The sequence below is a fragment of the Alligator sinensis genome, unplaced genomic scaffold, assembly GCF_000455745.1.
Source record: "Alligator sinensis unplaced genomic scaffold, ASM45574v1 scaffold486_1, whole genome shotgun sequence".
NCBI lineage: Eukaryota > Metazoa > Chordata > Crocodylia > Alligatoridae > Alligator > Alligator sinensis.
This window is the reverse complement of record NW_005842053.1, coordinates 979526-991552: the sequence shown is the minus strand read 5'-3', so window position 1 is coordinate 991552 and position 12027 is coordinate 979526. Positions and strand designations below refer to the sequence as shown.

At 42.1% G+C, this 12027-nt stretch overlaps 1 protein-coding gene across 8 annotated transcripts in view; it reads right to left on the bottom strand.

The window, feature by feature from the left end:
- Window positions 1-12027, bottom strand: part of USP25 (ubiquitin specific peptidase 25) — a 134730-nt gene that overhangs the window by 28532 nt on the left and 94171 nt on the right. For all 8 annotated transcript variants that reach the window (XR_003093902.1, XR_003093901.1, XM_025203334.1 and 5 more), the window contains 2 exons: window positions 5987-6215; window positions 2802-2999 (listed from right to left, as the gene is read on the bottom strand). Coding sequence is in view for 6 of the 8 variants with exons in the window: in XM_025203334.1 (XP_025059119.1) it covers window positions 2802-2999; window positions 5987-6215 (427 nt within the window). In the remaining 2 variants the exon portion in view is untranslated. The remainder of the gene's footprint in view (window positions 1-2801; window positions 3000-5986; window positions 6216-12027) is intronic.

The following is a 12027-nucleotide window of genomic DNA, read 5'->3' as shown; positions in this document are numbered from 1 at the left end:
ATAAAATACTGCATAGTAAATACTTTGATAATTAGAAAAGATTAAAATGGTTTATATTAGATAGACAATAGTCTTGAATTGATAAATCAGATCTGTACCAGTAGAAGGAAACCTGTGAAGGAGTACTGAAGTCAAGAAAGTTATTCACAGGTACAGGTATTACACTTTTGCTGGTGTAAGTGACTGAAAACTGATCTATACCCTTAATAGAAGTTCAGCACACATAGACTAGTTTAAAACTGACAGAATCCGGTCTAAGATTTGCTCCCCAACAACGAAGAGCAAATGTGCATCCTGTGCGCTACTGATCTAAACTATGCCACTTACAGAAAACTGTGCAACTTAGATCAATTCCACCTTGGGCTTTTTGAATATTTGTACCTAGCCATACAAGTATAAGGTTCTACCTGAACCTATAATAAAATCAATGCTTACAATACAAAAAAAATCTAAAACTCTAAAATTTAAAATTCGTATTCCATAATATAATCAATACATTTTTTAACTAAGACGAGACAAATCCCAAAATAAATCCCTTTTCATTTAAAAAAGTAGAATCATTACCTGGGAAAATAAAATATATTGTATTGACAACACTATTGCCTTGTATTAGTAAAACCATAAAAATGGACCTTTTTCATTAAATGATCAATATACTAGTAAAAAGAACTAAAACACTTTCAAGATATTAAGGCAAGACTAACCACTGGGAACCATTTCCCACTATCCTTGGGCAAACTCTGGAAAAAATAATTAAGCATCACATTTGTGGGAGCCCAGCAGGGGAAATAATGCTGAAAGGAAATCAGCACAGGTTCACTGCAAGTAGATCCTGCCTGACTAACCTTGTTTCTTTTTATGACCAGGTCAGAAAATGCATAGATGCAGGAGTCGAGGTAGAGGTCATCTACCTAGACTTTAAGAAGGCCTTTGATATGGTATTGCATTCCGTTCTTGTAAATAAATTGACAGGCTGCGATGCAGATGATTACATGGTCAGGTGGGTGGCAAATTGGCTTGTGGGGTTGCACCCAGAGGTGGATGGGTCGATATCAACCTGGAAAGATGTGGGCACAGGAGTCCCGCAAGGCTCGGTCCTTGAATCAGTGTTATTCAATGTCTTCATCAGTGACTTGGACGAGGGTGTAGAGAGCACCCTGTCCAAGTTCGCAGATGATACCAAATTATGGGGGAAAGTTAACACACCAGAGGGGAGGGAACACATCCAGGCAGATCCAGACAGTTTGGAAAAATGGGCAGAACGAAATAGGATGCAGTTCATCAAAAACAAGTGCAAAGTGTTGCATCTGGGCAAAAAGAATCACCAACACTCTTACAGGCTGGGGGATGACCTCCTCAGCAGCACAGCAGCAGAAAGGGATTTTGGAGTCATAGCTGACCCCAAGACGAGCATGAGTCATCAATGTGATGAAGTGATCAACAAGGCTAACCGCACTTTATCATGCAAGATCAGATGAATGATGAGCAGGTCCAGGGAGGTGATGCTTCCCCTCTATACAGCACTGGTCAGGCCATAGCTGGAGTACTGTGTCCAGTTTTGGGCACCGCACTTCAAGGGGAATGCGAAGAATCTTGAGAGGGTCCAGACGAGGCCACTTGTATGGTCAGAGGCCTGCAGGCAAGGCCCTACGAGGAGAGACTAAGGGACCTAGATCTCTTTAGCCTTCACGAGAGATCTTGTGGCTGCCTATAAATTCATCAGAGGAGGGCAGCAGGGAATAGGAAATGCTCTATGTACTAGGGCACCCCCTGGAATAACTAGGAACAATGGCCACAAAGCAACAGAAAGCAGATTTAAGTTGGACATTAGAAAGAACTTCTTCACAGTAAGGGTTGCCAGAATCTGGAATGGGCTTCCAAGGGAGATGATGCTCTCCTCTACCTTGGGGGTCTTCAAGAGGAAAAACTCAACAAGCATCTAGCTGGGGTTGTCTGAATCCAGTGCTCTTTCCTGACCAGGGCAGGCGGTTGGACTCGATGACCTATTGAGGTCCCTTCTGACCCTAACATCTATGACTCTATGAATCATTTACAAAAAAGGTAATGCTTTCAGTGTTTAAACTTTTTTTAATGCATCAATGTACTTAAAAAAAAAAAATTCACCAAAATAACATCTAGCACCTGTCACTACAAAATAAATGTTCTTCAGAGACTACTGCATGGCCTAATAGTCTCATTTCTTTTCCTGGTTATCAAGCTATTTTCTACTTTTATATTTAAATCTATTACTACTACCTATAGACCATATACAGCAATAATTCTTTCCTTTCTTTAGGGCTAAATTCTGGTCTCATTGAGAATTTGGAGTAGCTGAAACAAAGAACATTTATAGAAAAAAGAAAAAGGGGAGGTATGGAACATTGATGAGTTTTTTTGAAGTAATAGGCGAACGGGAGCTGCTAAGTACCTTGGAAATAATAGCCTGATTTTTCGATTTTAAAGCATGTACTCTGGTTTAATAATACTGGGGCTTTAGAAGGACAGAAAATCATGTCATATAAAAAGTCCAAGACATAGTCTTTTTTCCTCTAATAGTAAGCATAATATTAAATAACACTTACTAAAAGAAGAAAATTTATTTAAACTAAAAACACAATGGAACCTAATGCATATTTTAAAGGAAAAACTGGAAATCTGTCAGAACTTACTGTAGAATACAAGCCAGTTCTGAGGAAAAACATACGTCTTAAAAGACCCTTAAGTGAGGATTAATGCAGATGGGTACAGAGTTTTCTTTCTGGCTTTCTCCTCTTTCATCCCCAAAATGTCTGCAGACTAACCTGGAGCAGTAAAGGCTGCAGGAACCCTTGGGGTCTGGGATATTAACTTTTCTTGCTGTGCTTTCTGAGCAAGCTCTGCATCCCATTCTTCTATTTCTTTTTCAAAGCGCTTATTGTCTTCCTTGACATACTCCCTTAAGTCAGGCGGCAGCGTATCCATTCCAACAAGCATCTGACCAGTTTCCTTGTTAAATTCCTCTGTAATATCACACGATTTGTGTGTTTTATAAGATAATGGCATATAAAAAAGAACAGAAATACATGTAGATAAACAGCATTTGGACAGGTTTGTTGAAAATATACAATATAGCAACAAGGGTACAATAGTCTTACATTAATTATCTTTTTCAATCTGTTATTTTATAAATTAGTATCTTAGTCACCTTTTGGCAGAGTACACTGCTTTTGAAATTCCATTTTTGGGAGTACACAAACTTGGGTATCAAAAGCACTTGACCTTAAAAGCTTGGCTTTCTAGCTGGTAAAGTGGATTTGAATGTTCAGAGCTAAAACATAGTGAAACTGTACCCAACATGTCTTCCATTCTATATATTTGTAATATTATGAAACTCTCTTGAAGAAATGGGGACTTCATAATGGGGATGTTTTAAGACTGCCAACTACAAGAAGTATTTTTGCTTTCTCCTTTGAGAATTGTCTTGGTAGGTCCTAAAGGCCTGGGGGATTAACCAGGTGTAATAACATTCTGCAGCAGGACTAAGTACTTAAGGTGGCTTTGCCAACCTAGGGATAGCCAGAACTGCAGATATATGATCAATCCAGTGCCTAACCTCAGTTCTAATTAAAAAAAAGTGAGATGCCTAGCTTTTTGTTCTATGAAGGTAGCCTTGAAAACAATGTCAACCTACCACTAGAGTTAAAAACTGACAACCATTCGTGACCAAAAGATCCAACTTCTTTGCTGTTGTTCTCTAGCATTTTCAGACAAGGATGTTTAGGTTTCTAGAGGTCCTCTGATTTCTAGAACCAATTTACTAGCATACACATAGGACAAACAGTGAAGGCAGCTCTGCCCCAATCTGTTGCTGGCACCACAACATTCATAAGCAACTCTACTGCTTAGTCCAGATAAGCAATCAATTCTACTGAACAATCAGTAAACCAAATTTATGACCACAAAAAGAGAGAGATAAGGAGATGGGATTTTGTCTTTTAATACAAATTACAGTTTTAAAAGTACAAACTAATAGGGTTGTGTGAAACAGCTATGTTTTGTTTCATTTTCAGATTCAGCCGTTTCAGAGGACAGAGATTCATTTCGGTGTTTTGGATCGCTGTTCTTTTCCAATTCAGCCAAATCTGTTTCGAAGTTTTGACACTGTTTCGGAGATTCAGATCAACCAGGGAGAGGCAGGCACAGCTGGGCAGCTGCAGGTTCTCCTGCGGCTCCTCCGGTTGTGCCTGCCTCTGCCCCAGCGAGGATAGCCGCGGGAAAAGTCCTCACAGCTGCCCTGCCCAGCCCCATCCCTGGCCTGGCCCCAGCCTCCCAGCACTTAAACAAAACAAAAAAAAAGCAAAAAAAAAATGCCCTGCACTCATCTGCTGTAGCAGCAGCAATTAGGCCTCTGAGGGCTTGTGGCAGAGCTCCCCCCCCACGCAGTGCAGGGTAGTGGGAGGCAGTGGGGATCACCCTTCTTGCTTGGCACCCACACAGCAGCTGTCACATCGTGCAGGAGCAGTGTAGCTTAGCAGGGCACCACACGCCGTCTGGGAGCTGGGGCAGCTCCACATGTCAGTCGAAGCCTGGCACTGCTCAGCCCCAGCTGCCCCAGCTCCCAGAGCACATGGCACCCTGCCAAACCACGCTGCACCCACGTCATGGGGCAGCTGCTGCGCAGGTGTCAAGCACGGGGGGGGGGTGGAATCCCTGCTGCCCCATGCTGCATGGGGGAGGGGAGGGGAGGGGGCTCTGCCACAAGCCTTCATAGGCCCTGGTCGCCACTGCTGCAGCCTGTGAGCGGCTCTTTTTTTCTTGTTTTGTTTTTGTTTTTTTTAAAGTGCAGGGAGGCTGGGGCCGGGGCCAGGCAGGGCAGCCACTGGGGCTTCTCCCACGGCTCCTCTGGCTGTGCCTGCCTCTCCCCAGGCAGGGGGAGCTGCGAGAGAAGCTCCCATGGTTGATCTGCCCAGCCCCATCCCCGGCCCCCCAACACTTTAAAAGGAGGGCTGCGGGGCTGTGCTGAACTATTCCCGGGGGGTGCCTCTAAAACATTCCGAAACATTTTTGAAACATTTTGGATGGTTTCACTTAGTTTCAGAAATGTTTCGGAGCCTTCCGTTTCTTTTCAGAATCGGAGTTTCAGGCACCGAAACACCTCTGAAACAAAACAGCTGCCAACATTTTTCACAGCACTACAAACTAATTTTAAAATAAAGGAGGAAAAAAAAAGCAATTGAGAAACACATAGACCATCTCCCACAGTCCATTTTAGTTGAAGATGTCCTTCCTATGGTGGAGAGGAAGGGAACATGAGCTATTATGGCTGCATTCTGTAATATATCTTTCTATTGATTATTTGTGTCCAAGACAGCATAAAAACACAACTCAATGGTCACTGTTTTGCAGCAGAGTATGATTTCATAAAGGCGATGGGCATTTTCCCAAGAACATGATCTGAAGACAGACTTTTTAAACCATTCATTTCTGTTTTAATGAGTTTTTGTAAGACACTGCTAAAATGTTGTTAGCTAAATATCTACGTCATTATTTCAGTACACTGCAGCAAAAAGTTTTCCCATTAAAGTTTATCAAGATTTTTAAAGTGGATGAAGGCAAGACAATGTTCCTTAGAGCATATTTCAGAAGTGAGCTATTTTATAACTTTTAGTAATTAAACGTGGTTTTATTCTCTAGTTGCTGCTGTAACACAATTCTAGAATGGGAATCTATCATCTTGCCTGAACCACATTGCCTCCATTTTATAAAATTTTATTTTATTATACTAATAATACTGAACTGTTTTTATCAATGATTTTTCCTAGTCAAAAGTTTGTAAGCTAGAAAAATATAGCTTGGTATTTCTGAGCATAACATGACGTTTCACCATTCACTATTTGTTCACTATTTGTTCACTATTTGTTCAAAGATTCGGAAGTCATTCCAACAGAAACTCTACCACTACATTACATAATTTTATTTTATGCTGAATATATATCCATGATATTACCTTGCATCAAGTATTGTTCCTTATCATTAATATACATTAAACAGTATGCGCTGGCATTTCTGTAGCCACCAAAAGAGTCACGTTCCAGCTCTTCCCAAGTTGACTTTGTCACAGAAATATCATTGTATTTCATCCATCGCCTCTGGTGGTGGTCATAAATGTATGCCCAGTAGTGTCCTGCATTAGCCTGGCCTTCATGAACAAGCACAGCATGTAACCGATAAGGAACCTAAAAATGGAAAGAAAATGTAACCCAGATGTTATCATCATCAGTTAATCAACAGAAGCAAATGGTTAGTGGTTAAAGAAGTACAAAACATAAAGATAAAGGGGGAAAAAAAGCAGGTAAGAAGTAGGGACAAAGCTAAGTGAAGCAATATGATTAGTCAGAAAGACTCTGAACTACTTTGGTATACTATAACCACAGTTGTGAACTGGCAGTCCACAGGCCACATGAGGCCCGTGAGGAGTTAATTTGCAGTCCCTGGGCTCCTACCCAGCTGCTACTTCTGCTGTTACAGCTGCAGCAGCAGCAGCCAGGCTTCCTCTAAGACTTCTGCTTCCTGTGCCAGTCCCAGGGAGCAGTGAGAATTGCAGCCCATGGTGCTGGGAGACCCTGAGTCTGCCTCCACCCACTGCCCCGAACTCATTTGACCCATTGCAGATGAGCTGGGGCAGGGTGCTGTTTGCTTAAGTATGCAATACAATGGTGGGATGGGGTTGGGTTGGGGACCACAGCTTGCACTAATAAAGCCCCAGACGGTGTGGCCTGCATAGGGTGCAGTTCTGGGCCACTTTGTATAGGACAGGGCTGTCCAACTTCTACGACATGTTAAGCTAGCTCCAACAGATACTACTCATCTACAGTGAATCATTTACCACTGGAGCATTCAGGAAAGAACTCTGCAACTTTGCACAACAGCTGCTGACCACAAGTCAATTTTCTATTTCACATAATTTTGAAGGTTGCCTTCCCTAGATTGTATTTCATTAAAAATTCTAAATAAAATTTAAAAGATCACAAGCTACAAAACAGAAATAGTATATTTCTTGAAATAAAAAATCAAAGCTTTCTGTAACCTAAATTCAAGAAATGCTACAGCAGAGACAATTAATCAAACACGTCTCAGATTTTGAATTCCAGCTTTTATGATCACAACAACTATATCACTAACATACTAGGTGAATCAGTGGTTCTCAACTTCATTTGTCACGAGGCACCCCTAATGCCAGCTCTTAGTTTTCACTTGTTCTTTTGATGACAGAAAAATAAAAGAGCAGTCCATCTCTTGCAAAGAACACAACACAATAACAGGTTGGAATGTTTTACCTATGCATTTCTACTTGAAATCTCCTTGTTTATCTTGTAAATCATGGACACCTAAATATGCACTCCAGGATGGGAGAGAGATTCATAGACATTAGGGATGGAAGGGACCTTGCAAGATTGTCAGGTCCAGGACCCTGCCCAAGGGGCAGGAAATCAGTGTTTTAATTAGAGTGGTTCTCGGGAGCTGCAGTAATTAAAATGCCCGCAGCATCTTCTGTATTCAATGTCCTGTGCTTCAAAATGGTGGTAGAGGCACTTTAGCTAAAGCTTGTTCAATGAGTTTTAGTTGAAGTGCCCCTGCCGCCATTTTGAAACACAGGGATGCTGAATATAAGAGATGCTGCAGCACGCTGGAGCGTTCCAATTAAAACAAGTCTGCTCTGACACCTTCTAATAAGAATGCATCAAAGCACATGTAAAAGTCCCCCATGTTTGCACACATAACCATGCTAAAATTGTGTGGCACTGTGACACCCCACATCCTTGAAAGGATATAAAGGCACCTCAGGGAGTCACAGCATCCTGGTTGATGATCGATCACTGATGTAAATGAATCATTTCTCCAAGCATTAATCTCTTAACCTATAAGACAACAGAAAGTATCTTCTCCCAAAACCTCAGAATAAAGACAAAATGTCACTTTCTAGGAAAAGTTATACAATGCTTGGTTTGTCTTGGTCATTAGGCTCAGTAGGACATAAGAATGAAACAAGTAACTAAGTGAGAGCAACTCAAAGATATTAAAGATGAATAGGGAGCAAAATCTTCTGGGATAAATGTTGGCTTTTTTGCCATACAGGGGGAGTACTAGTTTCACAGTAGCTAGGGTCAGGAGGGACCTGAACAGATCATCTAGCCTGACCCCCTGCCAAAGGCAGGAATGAATGCTGGGTTCACAAGACCCCAGACAGGTGATCGTCCAACCTTCTCTTGAATTTGCCCAAGGCAGGGGTGAGGACCACTTCCCTGGGAAGTTGGTTTCAGATTTTGGCCACCCTAACTGTAAAATACTGCCTTCTGATCTCTAGCCTAAACCTATTCTCCATCAGGTCAGGTCCTTCAGTCTCTCCTCGTAGGGCCTGTCTTGCTGCCCTCTCACCAGGCGGGTGGCCCTCCTCTGAACCCTCTCCAGGCTGGCAACATCCCATATGAAGTGCGGCGCCCAGTACTGGACGCAGTACTCCAACTACGGCCTGACCAAAGTCGCATAGAGGGGGAGTATCACCTCTCTGGACCGGCTTGAGATGCACCTGTGGATGCATGACAAGGTATGGTTGGCCTTGCTGGCTGTGGTCTGGCATTGGCGGCTTCATGTTCATGTTCATCTTGGAGTCAATAATGACTCCAAGATCCCGTTCCACCTCTGTGCTTTCAAGAGGGGAACTCCCCAGCCTGTATGTATACTAGAAATAATAATAGCAAAGAGGAACTGATCTACTTTCCCTTAGAAGTTTATACAAGAAAAAACAAAGATAGATATCCTTTTTAATGCATATAACTCCTGGGTTAATTCAGTGAAAACAGTAGAAAAGAGCAATACCCTTATTACAAGGTTGTAATCTGTTTGCTTGGTTGTTCTTTTTTTAAAGGACTGAAGATGTTACTGAATGGCTCTAATCTGTAGTCCTACGCAAGGGGTACAAAGAAGGGAAGGATCCACATGCCATTCATAAAATGCTCAAGCACTAATGAGCTTGGCTAATATTAAAAACTAAAGCTGTTTTTCAGATCCATTGCTATTACTATCCAACTCGCAGGATGAAGTTCTTTGCAGGCAAAGTATATTTGATATCTTTTTAAAATATCTCCAAACATTTTTTGCAACACGAAGATTTACATATAGTATTTGAATATCATAAAATCAATGACAATAATACAAGTCTTTGTCACAGGTTATTTTAACTGGGTTTGTCTTGCTAAGACTAGAGTCCAATTTTTCTGGACTACCACCCTCACTTACTTTAAACAATAAAGTTATGCAATCATCCCTGAAACTGGAAAGTTGCTCCACAACCAGCCAGCAGGAACCCAAGGTGAAAGTTTTTTGCCATCCCCAAACCAGAACATAACTTCCTTAAATGAGTGTCAGAGAAGAGAGAGACCCTGGCCATACACTGCGCTGTGAGTGACAGCACATTGTTATAACAGTTGAGTTATTAAGCTAGGTTGAAAGCTTTTTATAAATCAACATAGATATACAGATTTTGATTAAAAAGACTATCAGGGAAGTCTCGATAGCCTTTCTGGGAATCTTTCTTCATTTTCAAATAGCGCACTACAACTAAGAGAAAAAGACAAGCTGAGGGGTTTATATTTTATTTAATATTTAATCTAATTGGGTCAACTTCAATCTCTTTCTCTAACTCTGATGAACTGGCTAGCAGAACTGTCTAGTCTGAGTTTCCAGGAATGTTAATTGCAGACATCTATTAATGGAGTGATACTGAGCTCTAACAGGTAAACCCTGTACCTGCAGCAATGTCTCACAATAAGCTATTATATCAACAGCAATTAATAGTACGTAGCAGCACTCTTGGTAGGAAATTGGCATTAAGCTTTTGTGTTGGTAACTACCCATGTGTGTAACAAGTTTAATCCATCAACAGAAAGGAACCTCCCAATATTGAATAAGCCTTTCCATACCACTTCATTTCCACTCCAAGAACACACCTAACAGCATCGCAAAAATACTGACACGGTTAAAAAACAATGGAAATTGAATGGTGTATTTGGGTACCTACAAGTTTAAATAAGCAATTTGAGACAACATTTGTCTTTGGTCCTCTCTCATACTTCCATGCAGCCAATAAATGAACTAATCAAGCAACTTGGGAGTCAAGTGCTTAAAGATGCCATCCAAGAGGACTGAGTGCATCTACATATTCATTAATGTGCTGTAATTACGCGGCATTAAGTTTAGTAACAACAAGTACTAACAAGGTGCCATAATCAGCGCTACTGCGCAGTACTGCCAGCACAGTTTTTCTGATGCTATTGAACAGTAAACTAATTCTGTTGCGCATTAGCACATTAGCATGCTTTTTGACTGCTGTGCGTATGGGCAGCAGAATTAATCTATTGTGCATTTAATGTCTCATGTATTTGGTTGGAGCTGAATACATTTTGCCATTTTGGCTGTTTTAAAGACTTCATAACCATAGCAGTACCTTCCTGGTTGAGCTTATACAAGTAACTGATGCAGGTTTCTAGTCAAGTCCAGTGGCAATGTGCTTGATAATAAGCTCCCATGTAGTTACAGGCTAAAAAATACATTCTGTATCACAAAATGGTCTGCCTGTCATATACATGTCTGGACTACAGTAATGCAATCTACCTGGGCATGAAGTTATCAGCCTTTAGGAAAATTAAGACTCAGCAATGCATATTTAATCAAACCTCTCCTCTGCTTTCTATGTTGTCTTCCCATAAAATATTGAGTAAAATTAAAGGTCTATGTCCTTAACTTTAAACCATGGGATAACCTGACTTCAGATTATCAAGATTACCTACAGTTTAGGATGAAGACTATGGCTAACCACTCTGTTCTTTAGGCAGAGTAGAACACTAGGGACAAGGCAAACTATTTCAGGCCTGGGTGCAAGGGCATAGAATAAACTCCCACAGGAACAGAAGCCATCACACACACACATTTAGATCAGGGGTTTCCCAAAGCAGCCCATGAACCCCTTTGATGTGCCATGCCACCTGGGTAGATGTGCCCTACCATCTGACCACTTCTCCTTTTAAATGGCCCTTCAGGGGCAAAACTTTGGGAACCCCTGGTTTATATGCATATTAAAAGTACAGTAGTTAGAAGTAGTTATAGAAACACAAAAAAACAGCAACTATCATGTTTCTATCTTTCCAAATAAATCAATTTTATGGGATATGAGAACTTCTCAAATCTCAGTGACCAACCTGGCGGCCTTCTATGACCAGGTCACCAAGTCCTTGGATGCAGGTGTCGCAGTGGATATAGTCTTTCTGGACTTCAGGAAGGGCATCAACATGGTCTCTCACCCTATTCTCAGTAAGAAACTAGGAGACAGTGGTGTTGATGCCTACGCAGTCAGATGGGTCACTAACTGGCTGGAGGGCTGCACCCAGAGGGTAGTGATGGACGGGTCTTATTTGACCTGGAGGGATGTGGGCAGTGGGGTTCCCCAGGGCCCGGTCCTCGGGCCCACACTATTCAACATCTTCATCAGTGACTTGGGCGAGGAGGTAGAAAGCACCCTGTTCAAATTCACAGATGACACTAAGATGTGGGGTGAAGTGGGTATGCTAGTAAGTAGGAACAGGCTGCAAACGAATCTAGACAGGTTACAGGGGTGGGCTGATGAGAACAGGATGGGGTTCAACACTGACAAGTGCAGGGTAATGCACCTGGGGAGGAAGAACCAGCGGCACACCTACAGGCTGGGGAACTCCCTTCTCGCCAGTGTCAAGACAGAAAAGGATTTTGGAGTCATCATTGATGCCACAATGAACATGGGCCGACAGTGTGGGGACGCGGTCAGGAAGGCCAACCACACCCTGTCATGCATCCACAGATTCATCTCAAGCAGGTCCAAGGAGGTGATCCTCCCCCTCTATGCGACACTGGTCAGGCTGCAGCTGGAGTACTGCATCCAGTTCTGGGCACCACACTTCAGGAGGGATGTGGCCAATATGGAGAGGGTCCAAAGGAGAGCCACCCGCACGTTCAGGA